Raw genomic sequence first — 25,602 nt, 5'->3', positions numbered from 1 at the left:
GTGGTCCCAACATAATATGTAATGTGAGTTCGTCAGAAATCAAAAATAAGTAAAAACCATGACAAACCCTCAAACACCCTTGTGCATCCTCTTCATGCTCACGACACGTTTGCCTTACGCTTCCTACTGCACATATGTGATGCATGCCCTGTGGCTGTAGCACAGGTAGTGGCAGGTTGGGTGAGGCTGACCGTGAAAGAGATGCATGAGAGGGTGAATATGAGATAGAGACATGAGATTGTATGAGGATTGGGTTGAGTGGTAGTGGCGGGATGAGTACTGGCGAGGTGAGTAAGAGCAGGTAAGATGAGGATGAGCTTTGAGTGGCTGTGAGGAGTGATGTGATAGAGTAGTGTTGGCTGTGCAGAAGGAGATGTGGGGTGGGGGCAGTGATGTGGCAGACGGAGTGTAGGGGAATGAATAAGTGTACTCACTTTGGCTGACCTACTTAGGTGATTGAAGCACCTCCTGCACTGTATGCAGGTGCGCGATATGTTGGTGGTGCTGGTGACCTCGAGCCAGGCCTTCGTGGTGGCAGAGGCAGGCCACTTCCTCCCGTCCGCTGGGGAGAAGATGTCTGTCCTCCCCCTCCTCCTCACCCCATCCAGTAGGACCTGGAGTGAGGTGTCATTAAACCTGGGAGCAGCCTTTCCCCTGGGCTGCTCCATGCTGCAATTTTGGCTCCTTTTTGCAGCATCGGTCAGTGGAGGACTGCCCCTTTAAATAGGGCTCCTCTAGCTGACAGCCTATAATGCGGGTGCGCAGTCTGCCCGCTGCGCAGCTTTCTAGCCCGAAACCCGAAAGCCAAGGTAAGTGGCTTCAATTAGGTTGCGATCGCGTGTGGAGCACCCCGAGTTCACCAGGCGCGTTACCCACCCGCCCAGTCGATTCCCCGCTGCCAACCCGCCTCCCTCCTAATATCGAGCCCCAGGGAAGAGATTTGTGAGGCACTGACAATCATTGTGAGGGAGTCACTGCGAAGATACCAGTAGATTGGGAACAGGCCACCCTGACACCCATATTCAAAAAGGGCAACAAATCACATGCGGGGCAATTCCAAGCCCATTTCAATTCCATGTAAAATAATGGAATCGATTGTCAGATGTAAACTTGAAGATTATGGCTCTGAATTTCTTCGTTGATAGAGGCAGTGATCCAGTGTAAAACAGATAGAGAGCAGCAGAGGGAATAGAAGGTGAAGTGGGAACCAGGAACACTGGATCTCCACCCTGAATGCTGAACAACAGAGCCATAACAATAGAATACAAGTCGGAGCAAGTCATGATCAATGTGTATCCCCGATTTTAATCGCTCCACCATTGGCGACCGTGCCTTCAGCTGCCTAGGCCCTAAGCTCTGGAATTCCCTCTCTAAACCTCTCCGCCTCTCTCTCCACCTTTAAGACGCTCCTTAAAACCTACATCTTTGACCAAGCTTTTGGTCACCTGTCCTAACATCTCTTTATGTGTCTCGGTGTTGATAATGCTGCTAAGAAGCGCGTTGGGATGTTTTACTACGTTAAAGGAGCTATATAAATGAAAGTTGTTTTATAGTGTTCTGGTCAAACTGCACCTTGAGTACAACAAGGGAGACATTCAAACACTGGAGCAGTGCAAAAACAAAAACAAGCCATGAGGTTGATCCCTAGTGTCAAAGGTCTGAGTTATGAGGAAAGACTGGAGAAACTTGGGCTTTTCAGCTTTGAAAGGAGGCATCTGAGAGGTGATCTTACAGAAGCAGGTAAGATAGTAAACAGTATGGAAAAATTACTTTAACTTAAATTGCAAGAGTAGGGCAAAAGTAAAAAACGGGCTCAAACTAATAAAAGATAACAGGAAGTTCTTCTTCATGTAAAGAGTTATCAACGTATATAATGGACTCTCGGATAGAGCAGTGGATGCAAAATTCCTGCAGTGATTTATGAGCCAGCTGGATGCTGCACATGGGTATTTTAATCTCATTCTAGATGAAGAAACTAAGTTAGGCCCCATCCGTAACTATCTTGTGATCACCCTCAGTTCCAGACTGAAAGTTAAGCAATTAATCAGAAGGCAGGACTCCGGCAAGTGTTCCAACGGCATTAGATGGGGAAACTATGGTCCCGATATTTTTTTACACTGTTTCCCGCCCGGCGGCTGGCCAGATTGAGAGGCTGGCCGGCTGTCGGGCAGGAAAGCCTGCTGTACAAGGCCCACAGCCGAGAAATTCAAATGGCTCCCAAAATCTGAGGAAGGAACCTCATTTAAATATTATAATCATGGACTCGCCTCTCCAGAGCGGGTTATTCAGGCGCCCCCAAACCCACCGCGGTTAAACCGGAAGTAGGTGCGTTCGCGGGGGGTTTGGGGGGGGCGGGTTTCATAATTTTACCAATTTAACCCCCCCCTTCCCCCACTGACCCTCTCCGGCCCATCGTGGAGGTGGCGGGGGGGGGGGGGGGTTAAATTTCTGCCCAAGAGATTGTACCATTTGTTATCAGCCCCCACTTACATTCTCAGTTCTCAGACAGACTTTCACTTGGTGGTAGCTGTGTTTCTGTCACAATACAACAACTCCTATATTCTTCCCCTTCTTTGCCTGGGCAGTGGATTAGGCATTGTGCACCTGAAGTATGCTGCTCCCACTTCCATAAAAAAAGGTGCTCACACCTACTGCTCCTCTTGTTAAGTTGGCCTTAGTTATCTTATTTTGTGTGGGGAGAGGAATGTAAAGTAAGTTATTCCTCAGATAATGAAGCAGTCCGAGCCCGCATGCAGCAAGACCTGGACAACATCCAGGCTTGGGCTCATAAGTGGCAAGTAACATTCGCACCAGGTAAGTGCCAGGCCATGACCATCTCCTACAAGAGAGAGCCTAACCACCTCCCCTTGACATTCAACGGCATTATCATCACCGAATCCCCCACCATCAACATCCTGGGGGTCACCATTGACCAGAAACTTAACTGGACCAGCCATATAAATACTGTGGCTACAAGAGCAGGTCAGAGGCTGGGTATTCTGCAGCGAGTGACTCACCTCCTGACTCCCCAAAGCCTTTCCACCATCTACAAGTGTTGGAATACTCTCCACTTGCCTGGATGAGTGCAGCTCTAACAACACTCAAGAAGCTTGACACTATCCAGGACAAAGCAGCCCGCTTGATTGGCATCCCATCCGCCACCCTAAACATTCACTCCCTTCACCACCGGCGCACTGTGGCTGCAGTGTGCACCATCCACAGGATGCACTGCAGCAACTCGCCAAGGCTTCTTCGACAGTACCTCCCAAACACACGACCTCTACCACCTAGAAGGACAAGAGCAGCAGGCACATGGGAACCCCACCACCTGCACGTTCCCCTCCAAGTCACACACCATCCCGACTTGGAAATATATCGGCGTTCCTTCATCGTCGCTGGGTCAAAATCCTGGAACTCCCTTCCTAACAGCACTGTGGGAGAACCTTCACCACACGGACTGCAGCGTTTCAAGGCGGTGGCTCACCACCACCTTCTCAAGGGCAATTAGGGATGGGCAATAAAGGCTGGCCTTGCCAGCGACGCCCACATCCCATGAGTGAATAAAAGAAAAAAAAAATTATTCCCAAGTATATCACTTGCACTACCAAGGACATGGTTCTCAAATTTGCTCTAAAGGTTATTTTTATGGTTTGATGATAATTCCTTTACAGACACGAATGGTAAGCCAGGTTTTCCCTGCCACAGCATGATATATTAAAGGGAGTGGAGTGACCAGTTCTTATTTTCATCACCATTATCATCTCAAACATTACTGGTCATTTTTCACAAGAAAAGCAATTAGCCCTTTCAATGGTTCATTGCATTTCCAAGCAGGCTGCCTAGTGCCAACAGTTAATGCATGGCCAATCACTGAACAGGTGTTAAGATGCCCATTAATCTTAGTAAAAGCCAAAGAAACGCAATTAAAAAATAAAAATCAATCAAGAATGGGACACTGGATGAGACAATTAGCATTTCACTCCTGGAGGCTGGATTCCAATCCAGTTCAAACTCATGAGATGAAAGTCTTTTCTCTCTCTAGGAGTGCTGCAGAGGTTGACGTGAGCTGAGCTTGAGATAATCTTAATTATATGCTTGTGACGGTGGCCCAATTCTGTGAGAAGCAGTCAGGAGCAAGTAGGCAGAATAGCAACAACAACAAAAAAAATTGTTTTAAAAATCATTTCCTACCTGCGGAAATCTGTATTTAAATAAACTCCAGCCTCTTCTGTTTCAGGAACTCCTCGTTCCGCCGTGAACAGCTGATGCTGACCTCCGCTGCTCCTCACTGAACCCGAGTGAAACTTACCCCGGGGCGTATGGGCGGCCCAACTCCAGCAAACTTCAAGGTGCTTTACCGTTGGCTCTCACTTTGACACAGTCAAACTTGGCGACTCGCTGAACTGCGGGAGCGCGAGGAAATGTGGGGACAAGCTGTTTACAGCAGAGTACTGTGTCCAATTCTGGACACCACACTATAGGAATTATGTCAAGTCCTTGGAGAAGGGGGTGGAGGAGATTTACCAGAATGGTACCAGGGATGAGGGATTTCTGTTATGTAGAGAGACTGGTTGTTCGCCTCAGAGCAGAGAAGGAGATTCAAAAGAGGTGTTCAAAATTATGAAGGGCTTTGATAGAGTAAATAGGAAGAAACGGTCTCCACCGGCAGGAGGGTCGGTAACCAGAGGACACAGATTTAAGATAATTGGCAAAAGAACCCGAGGGGACTTGAAGAGAATTTTTTTTTTTTACGGTCGTGCGCTGTTATGATCTGTAGTGCACTGCCTGAAAGGGCGGTGGAAGCAGATTCAACAATAACTTTCAAAGGGAATTGGATATAGAATCATAGAATCATAGAAGTTACAACATGGAAACAGGCCCTTCGGCCCAACATGTCCATGTCGCCCAGTTTATACCACTAAGCTAGTCCCAATTGCCTGCACTTGGCCCATATCCCTCGATACCCATCTTCCCCATGTAACTGTCCAAATGCTTTTTAAAAGACAAAATTGTACCCGCCTCTACTACTGCCTCTGGCAGCTCGTTCCAGACACTCACCACCCTTTGAGTGAAAAAATTGCCCCTCTGGATCCTTTTGTATCTCTCCCCTCTCACCTTAAATCTGTGCCCCCTCGTTATAGACTCCCCTACCTTTGGGAAAAGATTTTGACTATCGACCTTATCTATGCCCCTCATTATTTTATAGACTTCTATAAGATCACCCCTTAACCTCCTACTCTCCAGGGAATAAAGTCCCAGTCTGTCTAACCTCTCCCTGTAAGTCAGACCATCAAGTCCCGGTAGCATCCTAGTAAATCTTTTCTGCACTCTTTCTAGTTTAATAATATCCTTTCTATAATAGGGTGACCAGAACTGTACACAGTACTCCAAGTGTGGCCTCACCAATGCCCTGTACAACTTCAACAAGACATCCCAACTCCTGCATTCAATGTTCTGACCAATGAAACCAAGCATGCTGAATGCCTTCTTCACCACCCTATCCACCTGTGACTCCACTTTCAAGGAGCTATGAATCTGTATTCCTAGATCTCTTTGTTATATATTTGAAAAGGAAAAATTTGCAGGGCCATGGGGAAAGAGCAGGGAGCGGGACTAATTGGATAGCTCTTTCAAAGAGCCGGCACAGGCACGATGGGCTGAATGGCCTTGTTCTGTGTTGTAAGATGCGATGATTCTAAGTCAGGCGGAAATGGTTCCCAGCTGACTTTCCTTGCAGGAAAAGTAGCCGGTGACATTCTAGCACGATAAGTGCCTCTGGAAATGGTGAGGAAATTCATGTCCAGCATCTTTTAACAGGTGGGGATGAACAATAAAGACGCTTATATCAGCAGATCTGCATATCACAGAAATGCCTATAACAGTACTGACTGGGACTTGTAACAACTTGTGTCAAGAATGCGCCAAAAATCAGGAGATAACACACACATGGATTTGACTGTGTTTATTTGAAATTGAATCGGCCGACATATAAATCTGTTCCGCCGGTACACTGGGACTCAGGTATTAAAGAGACAGGATTTCTTTTTCTTGGATGACATAGATAGTGTGTGACTGAAAGCTACTGGAACACTCAATAAGCTTTGGCAAAATTCTTGCAATAATTCGTTTGATGTAGAAAAATGGCCACATTCCTTACTTACTACTAATGTGGATAGCTTTGAAGGGCCGACTTGACGTTTGCAGGCCTAGGTCTAAATTTTCCTCAGTGGTCAGAAATGGCTTACTGCTGGGGGCAATCCGCCTATCCGATATGTTTATTGTCCGCTACTGTTGGCACTTAGCATATTTTAACATTTCTAGACATCAACCCGCCAGTAATGTAGCGGCGTTTTGGCCAGAATCGTGGCAGGGATGCGAGGGTGGTAAATCTGTCCCAGCAGTAAGAGCAAGACCTGATCACAAGGGAAACATCTGTGTTCAACACTCTTCTATGTTATCCGGAGACAAACAGCTGAAGTCCTCTTCTGCTGAGAATGAAGCTCCAGGATGTGGACATGGAGAGGCGAGGACAGACCTGGTTAAATCACAATTCTGCTAGCTTCACCTTGACTGAAATTTTTTAAAATATGAAACGCAGAAGCAGTGGAAAACTCCGATCCACTCGGCCCCACAACGACCTTATTCTATTCTTTTGGTGGCAAGGCATCACCACTAATGTTGACAGAGCAGTTGTAGGCTCTTACCTGTTGCTAAAGCACATTCAAAAACCAAGTAGTCCCCAAGAGGTTTTGCTGGGTTTTTTTTGGTCCTCATAACCTCTCTTTTTTTTAAAACTCTTTGGAGCTTAATCTATCATGAAACCTCTTTGTGATGGGAGAATTAGAGAGTCTGAGTTGGAGACTGTCCTTGGACCACTGTATGATTGGTCAACAGGAAATGCAATCAAATATCCTGAGTTGGACAATGTCCATTTTGACTTTCTCCACCAAGACAGAGCCGTTGGCCTCCACTCAGTACTCCACCTAGTGGCCAGACAGCGAGCAAAGAAAGATGCCAGAGGCTGGTACTAAAATGAATTGTGCCCGTAACTCCCAACATGCCAAGTCATGCCAAGCAAAGGCTTCTGTTCACCTCTTAGCATTCAGTTATAGAACAGAATGACACAAATGCACTGGCCATCTCTTCCCTTGGCTGGGGAACACTACACGGCACCAACTAGAACTCTTCTGTCTGCCTGTTAATATCTACGGGTCTTTAAAACCTTAGCTTCACGTCATCTAATTACTATTTCTTGATTTATCTTGTCTTCTGTTCTACCTTTCTCGGTTTTGCACTGAGGCCGTGGCTTTTTACCTGGCTTTCTCAATTTAAAAAAAACTGTACCAGAAATCCATGAACCTTATGTTAAAAAGTACCACATGACTTCCATTCAAACTCTAAACTTCCTCATTTTCAAACCTGTGCCTCGATGGCACGGAAGAAAAGGGGAAAAGTAACATTTATTAATATTAAAATTTTACAACTGTCCATCGCATTCCAGACTGAAACACCCTCCCAAAAAAAATCAGGAATGATCAATCTTTTCAAAGATACAGAAGAAGGGCTAAGAATGCCAGTTATTTTGCTGTTATACTTCCTGACCTGGTGAGATTGCTGAGAGAAGTAAAGCAGTTGTCAATCTACCGAAACATCTGGCAACAATAATTAGCCTATAATTGACCTGAGGACCTGTTTAGACCACTTGCCCACAGGAAGTACCTGAACAGGGGTCTTAAAGGGATAGATAGGCCAGGTTATCAGCTGAAGGTTACAGCTGTGCTCTAAACCCAAACTAGCCGTCAACACCATCTTGGGAGATTAGCTAGTAACATGACATGAATCTAGACTCTACAATCCAAGAAATCGATCCTGTCTCTTTAAGACTACAGAACACATTTTCTCAGAGTTTAGGAGAACAAAATGTTACTTATTTTGTTTACATATAAAATACTTAATGTGTAAAATGTACATATTTAGAATAAAAAACCATATATTTGGATTTTGACAATATCACTCATAAACAGTTAAATACCCAAAAGTAGGCAGAATATTTGCAAACAGTGACAATTTTGACACTGAATTCACCCTTTTATCATTTATCGTTCAATACCTGTCTCTCCCTCATTCATTATTAAATTTTCCTTTAAAAATCAGTTTTTAAAAACATGATTTACATTATTTGTTGCTAAAAATACAATCCCCAGCTTGACTCAGTAATATTAACTGATGCAATCGAGAGGTCAGGAACTCAGAAGAACAGCATGAGAATTCAAACTGAAAAGGTATCTCTAAGTGGATTTTTGGGCTGGGTTTTTTGCTGTGGGAGGGTGCAATGGGTAATGCTTAACTTCGACAAATTTTCAGCAGTGCCACCAGTACTCACATTAATTAAAGAATCCATGAGTGGTCTTCTGCCATCCAAATTCATACAAGAAACCACGGGCTGAGGAAAGGCCATTCAAAGTAAAGGTGCTTCCTGTTCTGGGTTATGTCAGTCAAAAGATTTGATTTAATTTTAATTTGGTTAATTCAGGTATGATCACATACTCGGACAATAGAGCTTCTTTTATCCTCCTTGCGAGCCTTATACAAAGTGTTTGCTAGCAAAGGAATAATCATACGGTTTCTTTTTTGATGAAGGAACCCGAAATACTGTATATAGTAGAGCTGTGGCACGCCAGAAGGCATTACAAGGATAGTCTACTGTAATTATAATTACATTTTCAATATATTAGGGAAAGGAACAACCTGGGCAGGAAAATGAAAGAAAGGCAAAAGGACACGCAGTCAAAAAAACTTGTGTGAAGCACCAGCCTTTTCATTTTTCCTTTCTTTTTTTACCTCTTTTAGAGTTGTACTTATCAAGATAAAGAATGTCAGTGCTGAGAACGGAATATTTCTTCACTCTGGGTAGCTGGCATTGTGTCAATATCAAGCACTTCTGGGTGAGGGATGGCCCAAACTAGAGACAGAGTAACACTCTTTCTCTCCGCTCTATCACTGTAATGCGCCCCAGGATGAACCTCAGGAAAAAACCCTCTGCTGCACCAGTCATTACACACAGCAGCCTCTCTGAGGGAGATTGCCGACTAGTTTAGTTCCAAACGGGTTTGTGGTAAGAACTCGAACAGACCCCAGCGATCATTACTGCATGTCACGTCCTTACTGCAGAAATATAGCAGTGAGCTTAGCAACATTAATAATAATGGCAGACAATACACACAGGCGTAACTTCAAAATTAGAATGCTGAGAAGATTCACCCACTGTGTTCATTCAAAACTGTATTGGTTCTCCAGCCCCGGTGGGCTCAGTTTGTCTGGCACCGTCATTGCCATTTGTAAACACACTTCAATATCAATAGGAAGGACCTTTATTACTGTAGTGTTTGACAACAGGGAATCCCTGCTTCCACAAGGGACTCTGGGGATTGAGGCAATTCACTTTGCTCACTAAGCGACAGATATAAACAGTAACAGATGGCTGGGAGAGTGTCACAGGGGGAAAAAAAGTTATAATCGTCACAAACCATGACAATGAATCTTGAGCATTTATACGGTTATCTGAAAATGTGTTACATCCTCAATCATATTCCCAGCTGTCCTTTTTTAACAATAGTTTTCTGAGATTTTAAAGGAAAACTATTCCTGAGCTTTCCCATTTCAATTTTTGTTCATATTTTATTATTAACGGTGGTCTTTCCATGCTGACTGCACATTCTGTCGTAGAGTAAGGGGGAGAGGGGGCAAGGTGAAAGGATGGTTAACATTACATTACAACATTAGTCCCAGGTTATAATAGCATCAAGTGACAGGAAGAGAAGATTTTACTGAAAGATTATCCTGCCTGTTTTACAGAGATGTGACATTGTTAGAACAATAAGAATGCACTGTTAACGGAGCCAAATTAACTTCTCCGGGGAGGGAATGGTTGAACTATGTATGAATCAACTTAATTCAATGACTTATTTCTTTATTTTAGTTACTGTAGAATCTAGGTCACTCCTCAATGCCTCTAGACAACATATAATAAAGGTAGCTATTTGTCTGTAAGCTTTCTATGAGTCAACTGTCAGGAGACCATTGGGCCTGTTCCCTAAGGGAAAAATCCAACTCACTTAGGAATTTTAAAGAGTGGTTCTTAAGACACCTGTTGTTTCTGAGAGAGAAAAAATAGCTGCTTGAAGACAATGGGTGTCAATTTAAAGTTACCTGAACAAAGGGATATTAATGTAATTGTATAGTACCATTTCCCTGCTATGATATTATATCTGACACATTTACATTAGACACTTGTTAAATAGAACTATCATTTTCCAATGCAATTAGCTGCAGACCAATCACACGGTTCTTAGTATTATCCAATAATTGACATCAGTGGACATTGATTTTCTGTTTTTCTCTTCCAATGTTCATGTCATAGACTAATACAGCACAGAAGGAGGCCATTCAGCCCGTCGTGCCTGTGCTGGCTCTCTGAAAGAGCTACCAATTAGTCCCATGCCCCTGCTCTTTCCCCATAGTCCTGCAAATGTTTTCCTTTTTTAAGTATTTATCCAATTCCCTTTTGAAAGATACCATTGAATCTGTTTCCACCACCCTTTCAGGCAGCGCATTCCAGATCATAACAACTCGCTGTGTAAAAAAAATTTCTCCTCATCGCCCCCCCCCTGGCTTTTTTTGCATAGGCTTATAATTCGCTCGAGCATTCATGATAATGGATAAAACATGTCTTGTTAAGGAGAAAAATGCCATTAATGCACAGTATAATAAAACATGATACTGTGCAGTTTTGGGAACCCTAATTGCTTTCATGTACAATATAGGTAATGTTTGCCAAAATAGCCTTCAACTGAAGTTTGTAGGCTACACCATAAGAGCAACCACGGGGGGAGGGGGGGGAAATATGCCCCCACAAATTATGGGTTGTGTTCCTCTCTTCCTCTCACTCTAACGCCCTGAATTAATTACTTTAAAAGCACCTCCCAGCCCTGCGACATCTATTACCGAAAGGGATAAGAGCAGCAATGTCATGGGAACATCATTACCTTTAAGTTCCCCTTCAAGTCACACAGCATCCTGAATTGGACCTACATCACCATTCTTTCGATATTGCTGGGTCAAAATCCTGGAATTCCCTATCTAACACCATCATGGTTGCACCTTTACTATAAGGATCGCAACGCTTGAAAGAGAAAGCCCACCACCACCTTCTCGGGGCAACTAGGGATGGACAATAAATGTGGCCTTGCCAGCGACGCCCTCATCCCAAAAACAAATATATAAAAAAAAAATTGCCCATGATTTTTTTCCCTCTAACTCTTTATACATGGTTGCGCTTCTTGAATATACTGTTCCAAACAAGGACTAAGAACATCACAATGTCTTACTGAATATACTGCAGCTCGAAGGCTTTATGTCTCTATTCGTGGGCTGTTATACTAAATCTCTGACCCAGCCGGAAAAAAGCAGACAGAATGAAGATGCTACACAGTCGCAATGCATTACCGAAAAGCACTTTTCCGCCTTGACGATCAATAAAACGTGTACTCGGAGACAAAGATAGTCAGTCTGATCACTGAGCTCCCTCGGAAGTTGATGACGGTGTTCACAGTGACCATTTCGAGATCCAATACAATTTCCCGCGGTCCTTTGATCGGACGGGTCATCACCACGGTTGCACTGACGGGCCCAGTTTGCTGTGGGTTTGTGAAGGAGGCAACAAAAAAAAAAGACCACCTTATTTATAAAGGGTGTCAGTAAACATTTAACATTGCTCATTTTAATTAAATACTGTGCCCTCAACAATTCATTCTTTGAGGACAGCATTTCGATATCGTAATTTTCTAATTCCACTTGACACGCAGAGTTAAACATTTATATAATGTCTGCCTTTACTGGCGCCTCCATGAGCATATCTCCTCACTGTCGGCTGTGTTTTGGGAGATTGGAGTTGAGGAGACAGGTGTTTTTGAAGGAAGATTCTATAAAATGAACCCCAGCAACCATGGCGGAGGCTCTGAAGTGATTGTTTGAGAGTGGTTATTCTTGGCTCTGATAGGAAGCCCTAAAACTCCCTATGGCTGATTTTTGTGTACTCATATAAATCAGTTCTAAATGGTCAAGAACTGGTGCAAATCTTGCTAAAATGATAATGCACTAATAACATACAATATTTGTAAGTTTGTTTATTTGCATCATTATTCGCAGCGCTAGATTTGGATGTAGGTTTCCCAACTCTGGTTGGACATATTCCTGGAGGTTTCATCACATGACCTCCCACCTCCAACTGCCCCACCCAGTCGAACAGCCTTTTCCCCTCTCCCCAATATTATTATAACTAGTAAATGAAAGTATTCAAAGAAATTGGGAAAAACTTATCATTTTTTTAATGCCCCAATGATTTTTCTCCTGGGTTGCTTGCAGCAGTGTCCAGGAGATTAATCTTCAATCCAGGGCAATCCTGGAGGATTGGCAACCCTATTTGGATGTGTGCAAGGAGTACACTGGTGGTGGGAGCAGAACATTGCATGTAGATGAAATTTAAATGGATGCAGACAATGGAAGAGAAGGTTCAATGGCAGAACAGTGGAACAAAGTTCTTAGTGCTTTTAGAAAAGGCTGTAAAGTAATTTCGACCCATGGGCAGGCTTTGCCAAGGCTGAAAGGGAAGAGGCCTATGGAGTGATAGCCAAAAGTGAAGGGAAAGGAAATCCTATGATTGTGCATAAGTCTACATGAGCATCTGTTTGATGGCTGCTGATGTGGAGGTGGTGCTGCAGGAGGTGATTGTGAGAAAGGTGGCACTCTGTTTGTCGCTCCAAGGCACGATCGCTGCAAGCAGCATCGCAGCGTGTCTGGAGGGAGATGGAGGCAGGTTGCAAGTCACAGCTGACTCTTTACTGTCACTGCGTGTCAGCAGCGAGTGCCCTTGAAGCAAATGGCACAGCTCACACCCGTCACTCGTCTGATTCAAACTAAAACCCTGAAGATTGTAGGAAGGAGGAGAGAATGAGGAAATTAGGGAATTCTAAAATTCAAGTGGAGATATAGACAGACCAGTTTAAGTTAATTTAAATGCAGTGAGGGACGTAGGGAGGAGGAACAATGTAGATTGGTGTGTTTGGAACTTAGAAGGAACAAAAGAGGAAAACTCAGAATCACCAACCATGAGAATGAAATCAATGAAATAGAGAAATACAAGAGAGGCTGCGAAAGAAAAAGAGAGAGGTCAGAGGTAAGAAAGGGATCATCTTTCAGGTGACAAGTTTCTTCTTGTATCGCATCTAAGAGTGCAAAGAAGGTGCTAGAAGAGCCACTCCATATATGGGAGCAATATACAGTCTTGGATGGACCTCAACTTTATAGTTAGAAGCTGTGTAAGGAGGAAAAGAAGTGTTTGACACAAAAGGAGAAACCGAGCTTCTTAGAAGTGATGTTAGCAACATAGGAGATGTGGGAGTTCCACTTGAGCTCAGAAGAGATAGTGAGGCCAGGAATGTTGACAGATCAAGAGGTCAAAGAGTGGTGCCATCAAAGGTAGGAGGTGGTAGCTGTTGATTGGACTTACAGGGGACGTGAAGAAACTGACTTCGAAAAATTGAAAGAAAGAAGATACTGTGTAATAAAGCCAACGCAAAATAGGTTTTGATCCAGATTGGCGTTGGATTGCGTTAATGAGCGTGTCAGTTCTATTTCAGAAATTCTTTACTAGGCTATTGCTCCCAAAGCATATTTTTCTTTTCATGCTGGATTGTCAGATACTTTTCTTTTGCATTCTCAAGCGCAGCTACAGAAGCCGAGACCTTACCCTCATGTAGAACTCCCTGCCTTCGTTCCCAGATTTGATCTGGAAGATGTAGTAGGCACCTGGGTAGCGGGTTGTGGCCTGCATTTGGAAGATGTCTGAGGGCACATTCCTTCCTGACACAATGTCCATGTATTTGTACAGAATGGTGAACGGTTGTTCTGTGCAGCCGGGGTTTTCTCCGTGACACATACAGCGGCTGCAACAGAAGTGAGGAAATAACATAACAGTGGGCGGATTTCACAATGAGATGCTCCTCTACCTGTAAATGCATCAGGGAAGAGCGAGCTCATTTGATTTACTGTTGTTTGACCCATTTATTTGTTTCGCTCACAGAGCCACTGCTTCACTTTTTTTTTTAAAAAAGCCTTCCCGTTGTTACTTTTTTTCCTATCAAATGCTGATAGCGGACAAAATTGAAATTTAAACTTGGGGTCACTGTGGTGTGAGCTTAAAGCACATTATCAGTGTCCAGTAACCTCTGCTGGAATACACACAACTAGGCTTGGCTCTGCCATACCCTCTGCCCCACAGTCATATAGAGCATGCTAAGATTCACTGGGAGTCATTTTGACTGTGGGTGATAGTGTAAAATGGGCGATATTTATTCAGCCAACCGTTATACATCTCTCTCCAAACTCAATGGAAATTAAAATCGGGAGAGATGTATAACGAGCGAGCGGCTGAATCGATTTACACTATCACCCAAAGTCAAAATTACCTCCCCCCCCCCATTATTTATTCTTCCTAGCCCAGGGACACTGATATTGGTTGTAGCAACATTGTCACTGCTCCGGCTGAGATCAGTTACCGAGCAGTAATTGAACCTGTGTCTTCCTGGTCTGTGTAGCTCAGTACAACACCCTGAATTACAGTTACTCACAGGGCCTTCGGGGGGAGCTAACTGTAAATGCTTGAAGGCTTTTGTTTCAAGTTGCTGCAGTGCGACAGTTTTGTTTCTGAGAGGTGATGAATGTTGTTCGTGAAAATACTCAGGAGATCAGAGAAAGGTGCGAACCTACAGGAAGCCTTAAAAGCCCAGGTTTATTCTATGGTCGAGGATAACTTAACTGACCTAAGTCTGGGCAATGGTATGGGTGTCACAACTAATCCTGGCTCAAATTACTCTGACTTGGCCTTCATGATCGTTGTTAGTTTTTTGTTAAACCTTTAAAATCTGCATATTATTAAAAACCTTAGGTAGGACACGCACTTCCTGTCCACAAACCTAACTTCCTGTTGTCATGATTTTCGGTCATATTTTTTGTGTCAACATTCACCGTTGTAAATTGTTATGTCAACATTGCCCATTTAATTTTGCTACATCTACTGTAACAATATGGTGTGCTCTGGCCACTAGGTGTCTCTGTGAAGTGACCCTTTGAAGTTTCTTTCCCAACTCCATCACCATCTTGTACATCTGACGAAGGAGATAATCTCCGAAAGCTTGTGATTTTAAAATAAATTTGTTGGACTATAACCTGGTGTTGTAAGATTCCTTACATTTGTCCACCCCAGTCCATCACCGGCATCTCCACATATAAGGATCTTGACATTTCACTTGCTGCAGACACTTGTATCCTCCCGGAACGTTGAAGCATATCTGCTCTTCTGTACATGTGTGATTACCGGACTCGCACTCATTGATGTCTAATTAAGCTTGTTTAAGGAGAATATCTCAATCAGTTCTTGAAGGGTCACATCCTACCCTGCCTCCTTAAAAAAAATCTTCAGATAGCCACTTCTTAAGAGTTCATTGTATACTTTACTCATGAGCCAGAAAGCTATACAGCCTAGAATGCAAATGCACAGCAATCTGACCCTTCCCTGAATGCATTTGGATGGAGAAGGAGCAATGGCACTTCCTGATGCTGAAGATGAATTGCTACAAGATGTACTTTATTTTACAACATACATTAGAAAGCATAATGGTTGTGAGCAAACCATTCAAGCCTACTATTTTTTCATGGGTTTGTGTCCCCTTTCAGCTAAAATGTTACTTTACAAGATTGTTGTCCACCAGAGTTACTTACTTTTCATTCAACTGTATATAAGGATCTTGACATTTCACTTGCTGCAGACACTTGTACCCTCCCGGAACGTTGAAGCATATCTGCTCTTCTGTACATGTGTGATTACCGGACTCGCACTCATTGATGTCTAACGAACAGAGAAACAGTTAGACATACTGTGGGCTCTCAGTCCACTACAGAAGTTCAAGTGAGAAGATTCTCCCACGGTAAATGTTAACTGGTGGTAGGGTTGCCAATTCCGACTGGACGTATTCCTGGACGTTTCATCGCATGACCTTTCGGTCCAACCGCTCCGCCCCCACGCCCCCTCTGTTGGTCGCCCGACACCTCCATTCTCGTGGCACGCTGCTTTCCCATGCCGATTGGAGAGCAAACCCTTCGTTACCCGATTGGATGATTTGACTGTCAGTCAAACAGCCTTTTTAGCCCCCGTCTCTAATATTTTTGTAACTGATAAACGAAAGTGTTCAAAGAAAATGATTTTTAAAAAACGCCCCTGTGATATTTCTCCCTGGGCAGCTGTATCCTGGAGATGAGTCTTTAATTCCTGGAGACTCCAGGGCAATTCAAGGAGGGTTGGAAACCCAAACTGGTGGGGATTTCAGGGTAAGCAGCACTTTGAGCCTCAGTACTATAAAAATTGCCCCAGACACAGTGGATTGGATTCACGTGTTGCGATCAGCAGTCCTGATTCATGCTAAGGGGCAGAGTGAGGAGTTGGATTCTACAGTTAAGTTGACCACAGTGACACCGCAGTCAAAAGCTCGACGTTTGGATCCTGAGGACTGCGTACCATAGGGCTGATTTTCCAACTGCGCGTTGCCGAGGGGAACCTCGCTACAGGCTGCGCACGTCAAGGGGTCACGGGCTTTGCTGCCATTCTGTCCGTTTACAACCGTGAATGCCGCACTCACCATTTCCCAATTTGCGGCCTGTGGAGCATGAGGCTCCACATCAGCAGCGCAGGGTCATAAAATATCTCCTGGCATCATGGGGTGAAAACAAGGCTGACCAACATAATTGCACTCTGTGTACGTGAGTGCGCTTGTGTGTTGAATTCACCCTTCTAATTTTTTTTTTCGAAAGACTTATTTTCCCTTCTGCTGGGGCCTGGTGAGGTCACATACCAAATCATACCAGTTGATGTCAACCACATGAAAACCCAGAGTCAATACAGTCACACCATCATTTCATTAGCTTTCATCACATCTTTCAAACATGTTTGGGCACCTTGGATGTGTGCAACCATGCTGCAGCAGAAGGAGGCCGTTTCTCATTGCTGCTTGCAGACGTAAGTTCCAGAAATAACCCAACATGTTTAGCACCTCGAAGCGTTTTGTTTGATGTGAAAGGTACTGTTCGAAAGTAAAGGGTGTGGTATTTGACTTCTGTGAGACACTGTGAAACATGGATCCATAAATCAGCCTGGAGGCTATTGGGAGCCTCCTAATCTTCAAATGTGGGCCTCCACTCTTGGCTTGCGTGGCTGTGGGATGTTGACTGAACTGGGATTCAACTTTTACTTTGCCTCCAGCAAAGGAAGGCAAGTTTCGAAGGAAAGGTTGTCTCAGCAACAGTCCTCTATCAAAATAGAACTGCAGAGCTGATATCGCTGTCAGGCGTCCTCAATTTACGACCTACACATTCTACTCCTTGATGGGAGTGGCCAATCAGAGGATCGGTCCTCGTCTATTTATTTTCCTTCTATCCCGATGGGGAAATGCCTGACTTCTGCATAGCAACTGCCCACAATTATCTCCATCACCAGGACCGCCTACTTTCACCTCCGTAACATTGCTCGTCTCCGCCACTGCTTCAGCTCATCTGCTGCTGAAACCTTGGTCCATGCCTTTGTTACCTCTAGACTCGACTATTCCAATGCTCTCCTGGCCGGCCTCCCACTTTCCACCCTCCATAAACTTGAGCTCATCCAAACCTCTTCTGCCCGTATCCTAACTAGAACCAAGTCCCATTCACCCATCACCTCTGTGCTCGCTGACTTACGTTGGCTCTCAGTCCAGCAACGCTTCGATTTTAAACTCCTCATCCTTGTTTTCAAATCCCTCCATGGCCTCGCCCCTCCCTATCTCTGTAACCTCCTCCAGTCCCACAACCCTCCGAGATCTCTGCGTTCCTCCAATTCTGACCTCTTGCGCATCCCCAATTTTAATCGCTCCACCAGTGGAATTCCCTCCCGAAACCTCTCCTCACTCTCCTCCTTTAAGATGCTCCTTAAAACCTATCCCTTTGGCCAAGCTTTTGGTCACCTGTCCTAATATCTCCTTATGTGGCTCGGTGTCAAATTTTATTGGATAATCACTCCTGTGAAGCGCCTTGGGTCATTTTACTACATTAAAGGCGCTATAGAAATCCAAGTTGTTGTTGTTTGTTTGTTTGTTTGTTGTTGTTGTTGTTAGGAACCACTTGCTTGCCTTGTGGGGGAATCGCAGGTGCGCATCTTCCTCCCACACATGTGGCCTCCAAGTAAGAAGGCCTAGCAGAGAATACAGCCCTTGACAAAGAGTTAGCGAGTAACATTAGCTCTCCTTTACCTTGGCAGCTCCTGTTGTCACTGTACATAGTGTAGCCCCCGGGGCAGATACAGTAGTAATCGCCTGGCTCGTTCACACACTCATGTTGGCAGAGGAACTCTGAGAAACTGCACTCATTGATATCTAGAAATGAGAACCAATAACTGGGTCAGAAACTGTGAACAGAGCACTGTTGTGATGTGTGTTCTTGACTCATAACAGATGGCTGCTTTTCTGTGACTTCATCCGTGATGTGTTTACCCAGTTCAAATATATAAGAGTATGTTTTACTCTGTGCGTAAAGTTAAAGAAAAATCCTTTATTAAAACATTAATTTTTTTAGTTAAAAGCAATGTAAATAACGTAGCAAAGTGAGAATTTAGAGCTTAAAAAAATGGAATGATCAGATAATTTAAATTAAGTGATGTTGAATTAAGACCATAATTGCATCACAAGGCAGGACATAACTCCAAAATATAAACAAAACCAATGGTAATACAAACTAGAAATTTTTTAAACACAACTGACAATTTCTACAATAAAGTCATTGCGCCCGTTTTGTAGGCGCTACATAGACTCCTAAGCGCCGAAAATGGTGTCCGAGATCCGGCATGACGTGCGCAGGACGCCATCTTGGTAAAGGTGGGTGTGCACCTAACGAACGCTGGCAACACGTAGAGTAGAGAGATTAGAATCAATGTGCATCGCTGATTTGAAGCAGCTGGCACCATTTTCAAACTCCCCACTCCAGCCAATGCACTGTCCTAACCTCGCGCAACCGAACAGGAGTTAATGGGCATGAAGGACCCCCCCGCCCCCCACCAGCGCTATTTAAAGCGAACATGCAGGAGTTACAGGTTAGTTACTGGATGAGTTATTCTGGCTGCTGGTACAATTGTGGGTGTTTGTGGAAGTTTCCTATACTTGGAGAACGTTTCTGTATTCTATATCGAGTGGTCTGGCTGGTCTTGCAGTACTGTTAGTGGCATTTAAAATAGTGTGCTGACCAAAATTGCTTCCAGACATGGGTGGCCTGCTAGGGCTTTCTCTGGGAATCGAACATGACTGGGAGCATGCAGAGGGGCCAGACAGAGCAGGACAAAGTGCCAGAAGGAGGAGGAGGAGCAGGGCACTCAGCAGGAGGCCATATCCAAAGAGGGCCTTCAGGGACCAATTCTCTTACCTCAACTTCAGCGATGACCAGCGCATCCAACGTCTGCGGTTCACGAAAGAGGTCGCGACTGAAATTTGTCAACTGCTGCAACTGCAACTGCAGCTTCAGAGCAGGGCAAGCACAGCATTACCTGTCAAGGTGACCGTGGCACTTAATTTTTATTGTAAACAATTTTACAACACCAAGTTATAGTCCAGCAATTTTATTTTAAATTCACAAGCTTTCGGAGGCTTCCTCCTTCGTCAGGTAAATGTTCAGGAGCTCCTTGAAGTCTACGCATTTATACATCACAGAACAATACATGGTGTTTACAGACTGCCCCTGCAACTGCCCGTTGCCAAGGCAATCACCGTGTTCAGACAGAGAGGTGTCACCTGCAGAACCCCCGAATACACATTCAACAAAAAAACAAACAGGAAAAAAAACAGAGAGAGGCAGAAACATCCGGAAGGCAGAGAAAGCCAGCAAATGACCCATTATATTAAAAATAGATAACATTTGTTCACTGGTGGGGTAACGTGTAGCGTGACATGAACCCAAGATCCCGGTTGAGGCCGTCCTCATGGGTGCGGAACTTGGCTATCAATTTCTGCTCGACGATTTTGCGTTGTCGTGTGTCTCGAAGGCCGCCTTGGAGTACGCTTACCCGAAGGTCGGTGGATGAATGTCCATGACTGCTGAAGTGTTCCCCGACTGGGAGGGAACCCTCCTGTTTGGCGATTGTTGCGCGGTGTCCGTTCATCCGTTGTCGCAGCGTCTGCATGGTCTCGCCAATGTACCATGCTCTGGGGCATCCTTTCCTGCAACGTATGAGGTAGACAACGTTGGCCGAGTCACAGGAGTATGAACCATGCACCTGGTGGGTGGTGTCCTCTCGTGTGATGGTGGTATCTGTGTCGATGATCTGGCATGTCTTGCAGAGGTTACCGTGGCAGGGTTGTGTGGTGTCGTGGACGCTGTTCTCTTGAAAGCTAGGTAATTTGCTGCGAACGATGGTCTGTTTGAGGTTGGGTGGCTGTTTAAAGGCGAGTAGTGGAGGTGTGGGGATGGCCATAGCGAGGTGTTTGTCCTCATTGATGACATGTTGAAGGCTGCGGAGACATGTCATCAATGAGGACAAACATGTCATCAATGAGGACAAACACCTCGCTATGGCCATCCCCACACCTCCACTACTCGCCTTTAAACAGCCACCCAACCTCAAACAGACCATCGTTCGCAGCAAATTACCTAGCTTTCAAGAGAACAGCGTCCACGACACCACACAACCCTGCCACGGTAACCTCTGCAAGACATGCCAGATCATCGACACAGATACCACCATCACACGAGAGGACACCACCCACCAGGTGCATGGTTCATACTCCTGTGACTCGGCCAACGTTGTCTACCTCATACGTTGCAGGAAAGGATGCCCCAGAGCATGGTACATTGGCGAGACCATGCAGACGCTGCGACAACGGATGAACGGACACCGCGCAACAATCGCCAAACAGGAGGGTTCCCTCCCAGTCGGGGAACACTTCAGCAGTCATGGACATTCATCCACCGACCTTCGGGTAAGCGTACTCCAAGGCGGCCTTCGAGACACACGACAACGCAAAATCGTCGAGCAGAAATTGATAGCCAAGTTCCACACCCATGAGGACGGCCTCAACCGGGATCTTGGGTTCATGTCACGCTACACGTTACCCCACCAGTGAACAAATGTTATCTATTTTTAATATAATGGGTCATTTGCTGGCTTTCTCTGCCTTCCGGATGTTTCTGCCTCTCTCTGTTTTTTTTCCTGTTTGTTTTTTTGTTGAATGTGTATTCGGGGGTTCTGCAGGTGACACCTCTCTGTCTGAACACGGTGATTGCCTTGGCAACGGGCAGTTGCAGGGGCAGTCTGTAAACACCATGTATTGTTCTGTGATGTATAAATGCGTAGACTTCAAGGAGCTCCTGAACATTTACCTGACGAAGGAGGAAGCCTCCGAAAGCTTGTGAATTTAAAATAAAATTGCTGGACTATAACTTGGTGTTGTAAAATTGTTTACAATTGTCAACCCCAGTCCATCACCGGCATCTCCACATCTTAATTTTTATGGCTCTGGCTCCTTTGAGGCTGCTGCTGGCGATATAATCAACATCTCGCAGTTTGCACTGCATTGCCGTATAAGGGAGGTCAATGAGGCTCTGTACACACTGAGAAACAGATTCATCTCATTCCCTCTTGCCAGAGAAAACCAGCAGGATCGAGCACGAGGGTTTGCTCACATTGCAGGCTTCCCCATGCTGCAGGGTGCCATTGACTGTACACATATTGCCATACGTGCTCCACATCAGAGCTCGGCCATATTCATGATCAGAAAGGGATTCCACTCCCTCAATGTGCAGCAGGTGTGCGACCACACGCAACGCATCATGCAGGTCAATGCCCACTATCCTGGCAGCAGTCATGATTTCTTTCATTCTGTGGCAGCCCAACGTGCCACCTATATTTCAACCAGCACGACAAGTCAAAGGCTGGCTACTGGACGACAAGGGTTATCCCCTCGTGAAATAGCTCATGACTCCGGTCAGGAACCCATGCACACGTGCACAGCAAGCCTACAATGAGAGCCTTCCTGCCACACGGAACATCATCGAGCACACCATAGGCGTCCTCAAGCAAGGCTTCCACTGCCTGGACTGGTCTGGAGGAACCCTGCAGTACTCAGCTGAGCAGGTATCAAGATTTGTCGATGTGTGCTGCATGCTTCACAAACTGGCCATTATGAGGGAACAGCCCTTGCCACCGCCTATCAGGTGAGAACCTGAGCAAGAGGCAGAGGAAGAGGAGGAAAAGGCGGAGGAGGAAGTGGAGAAAGAGGCAGGGAGGCAACAAGGTAGACAGGCCCTGTCTGCCAGGGCTCTGCGTGATCAGATGATTAATGAGCGACTCCAGTAACCTCAACGTCACCTCCCCATTCACCTACAGTCACACACTCCTTACCTTTCCTCTCCCACATGATTATCAAATTGTCCTCCTTATGATTACACATTGGTTCCTCCCTCAGCTCATCGCAGACATAAAAAAACATCAAATGCAAATTCATAACCACATTTATAGATTTACACACGAAATGATTCAAACAAACTGATACTATTCACCCTCGTGCATTCCCTTAGTGCCTGTCGTTCGTGTGCCTTTACCTTTCCTGGAGCTCCTACGATGTACATCCCAGTGGCCGGAGCATGGGTGGTGGAAGGCTGCTGACCTTCAGTTGAGGAGAGTGCAGATGGCCTTGAAGGACGACCTCAAGCAGCTCTGGGCCGGGAGAACTCGGCTTCAGACTGCACCACCTCGGCCTGGGCTGCAGCAGTTTGGCCTGGCGGAGTGGCAGGGGCGGGAGCAGGAATGCTGTCATCCTGAGAGAGGACAGCAGGTTCGACTGCCATGGCGCCACTGCCACTCTCCTGAGGCTGCACCTCAGCAATCCAGGTAATCTGCTGGAGAACAGATTGCTGGAGCGCTGTGATGCCCTGGAAGCCCCGTTCCACAGTGGTCCTCAGACCAACGAAAGCAGCAATCTGAGCTTCCAAGGCAGCAATCTGAGCTCCAAACGCAGAGTCAGGCCTTGGATGGCAGATGTTTGTGCTGTAATGGAAGCTGTGATATCAGTCATCAGACACTGCATCATGGTGGGTTCCACAGGTGACCACCCGTTCCATGTTGGAAAGGTTGGGCTCCAAGCTCTGTGCCAAGTTGGAGCTGGACTCCTCCATGCCCCTTGACACTGCGCAGGCTTTCTGGCAGGCTTTCCAGTGCACCAAGCATTTGGCTGTTTACGCCCATCAGCCTTCTTCTGTAGCCTGGCCCATCAAAGTCACCATCTGACTCCTCTGTAGCAGAACTAGTGTGCGACCTTAGAACATAAGAACATAAGAAATAGGAGCAGGAGTAGGCCAATCGGCCCTTCGAGCCTGCTCCGCCATTCAATAAGATCATGGCTGATCTGATCCTAACCTCAAATCTAAATTCATGTCCAATTTCCTGCCCGCTCCCCGTAACCCCTAATTCCCTTTACTTCTACTTGCCCCACAGTGAGCTGGCATTTGCAGTATCCATTCCCCCTGCCCCAGCTCCTGCGCACTTGTGCCCGGTGTCTCACCACATGCAGATCCCTCCTCTAACCTAGCCTCTAAAGTACACGCAGTGTCAGTATCTGAGCTGGTGGATGCAAGTGTAACATTGAATGACATGTGTCTGCATCATCACTGTCCTCTTCCTCGTCCACCTCGGATGGTGCCAGTTCCAGTTCTTGGGTATCTGAAATGACAAAGGAACACAGGTTGAGTTGAGGTGCGGGGAGAGGAGAAAGTAAGATGTGTGTGTTTACACCATCTGCAGCACGTGAGTCAGAAAAGATTGTGAGCTGAGGGAGAAGTGGGAAGAGAGAAGGAGGATTCAGTATGCAGAGACCCTCATCATCGATACCTCCAGCACTGCCAGTGGCCACTGCTTCAGCCTTCAGCGATGGCCCTTCCAATGATGGACAGCACTGTCTCCTCCATGGGAGTTAGGACGTGTAGGCACCAGTCCTCCCCCAGTTCTTTCCTGCTGCCTACTGTTGTGCGCCACCTTCTCCTGCAAGAAAGAGGGAAGTGTGTCAGTGAGTGTCCTGCAAGATGTTTGGGTGACATGGCTGTCAGTGTGTGTGACCTATGAGTTGTGGGTGTGCAGTTTGCAAGAGTGGTACTGTGTGAGGGTGAGATACAGCATCTGATTCGAAGGGTTGGATACTGATGGAAAGTGTTGGTTGGTAGGTGGGTGACAGGGGGGTGTAGTGCGTTGAGCAGTGGATGAGGCTAGTGGTGCAATTGGTAGGAGATGCCACTTGACAGTTGACCTCACTCACCTTGACCAAATCATTGAACTTCTTCCTGCACTGCATCCATGTGTGTGGTGCGATGCTCCTGGCGTTCACCTCGTGCGTGACTTCCTCCCACTGCTTCATGAGCATATGTCTGGAGGGCTTCTTCCCCCCCCCTGTGGATATAGGACTGTCCACCTCTTCCACCAGGGCCTCTAGTGCACCGTCCAAGGATCTTGGTGCACGGTCTCTTGCAGGCCCAGCCATTCTTCAATATCTTCCAGCACAGGGTTACTTTCCAAAGGACTTCCTGCAGCCACGGTGCACCTCCCCTTTAAGAGATGCAGGCTGCCTTCAAGTAGTGCGAACCACTCGCGATTTGGGGGCCCCCTGCTGGTGCGTGCAGAGCAGGTAGCCTTGGCAGCACGCAGCGATCACTGCAATCACCAGGTAGCACAAATGTTACGACCGGGCGTGGGTTAATCACGTGCCGCGATCGCAGCACCCATTTTCGGGGGTTATCCAATATAACCCCCATTAACTGTGCCTGATAGCAGGAAATCTGAAGTTTCCAGCACCGATGCATGGTTACTGTAAATCCACAGGGTGGCGCTCTTCAGCGTGACAGCCTCAGGGAGTTGACGGAGACAGATCAGCAGTTGTGCTAAATATTGTCCACTTCAGTTCTCTTTCACTGTGATCACTCTTTACATTCTTTTAAAGGACAAATCGCAGGGAAAATGTGTTAGCTTGTCTGATTCTTTCTTTCGATCTCAAGGTATTGCTCCAGATTTAAGTTTCCCATTTGCTCTTTCCTACAGTATAAGAGGAGATTTTTCTGCTTTGGCTGAACCACAGAGGGGACATCACAGGCCGGTGGTGAGCAATTTCCCAATGGCCACGGCCCAATGGGTACAGTCCCACAGTGGAAGCGACGAAATGGAAAGTCTCCCCGTAATGCTCCCCTCAAAGCCTGTAGATTTATAGCCTGACTGCGCCCTCCTTATTTAAACAAAAAAAACAAATGAATCATATTTTTTAAATGGTGAGAAACTATTAAATGTTGGTGGTCAGAGAGATTTGGGTGTCCTCGTACAAGAAACACAAAAAGTTAGCATGCAGGTACAGCAAGCAATTAGGAAAGCAAATGGCATGTTGGCCTTTATTGCAAGGGGGTTGGAGTACAAGAGAAAAGAAGTCTTACTACAATTGTACAGGG

General features: G+C 45.7%; 1 protein-coding gene across 1 annotated transcript in view; it reads right to left on the bottom strand.

Annotated features, from left to right (window-relative positions):
• Nucleotides 1-5,947: 5,947 nt before the first annotated feature.
• fbln5 (fibulin 5) overlaps nucleotides 5,948-25,602 on the bottom strand; it is a 105,415-nt gene continuing 85,760 nt past the window's right edge. Inside the window, exons 8-11 of the mRNA XM_067991980.1 lie at nucleotides 18,390-18,512; nucleotides 15,838-15,964; nucleotides 13,808-14,003; nucleotides 5,948-11,696 (exon numbers count right to left, since the gene is read on the bottom strand). Coding sequence (XP_067848081.1) covers nucleotides 11,532-11,696; nucleotides 13,808-14,003; nucleotides 15,838-15,964; nucleotides 18,390-18,512 — 611 coding nt within the window. The 3' untranslated portion in view covers nucleotides 5,948-11,531. The remainder of the gene's footprint in view (nucleotides 11,697-13,807; nucleotides 14,004-15,837; nucleotides 15,965-18,389; nucleotides 18,513-25,602) is intronic.

This window comes from Heptranchias perlo, chromosome 10 (assembly GCF_035084215.1).
Source record: "Heptranchias perlo isolate sHepPer1 chromosome 10, sHepPer1.hap1, whole genome shotgun sequence".
Classification (NCBI taxonomy): Eukaryota; Metazoa; Chordata; class Chondrichthyes; order Hexanchiformes; family Hexanchidae; genus Heptranchias; species Heptranchias perlo.
Note: the sequence above shows the minus strand (reverse complement) of the source record. Positions and strands in the feature narration are given on the sequence as shown.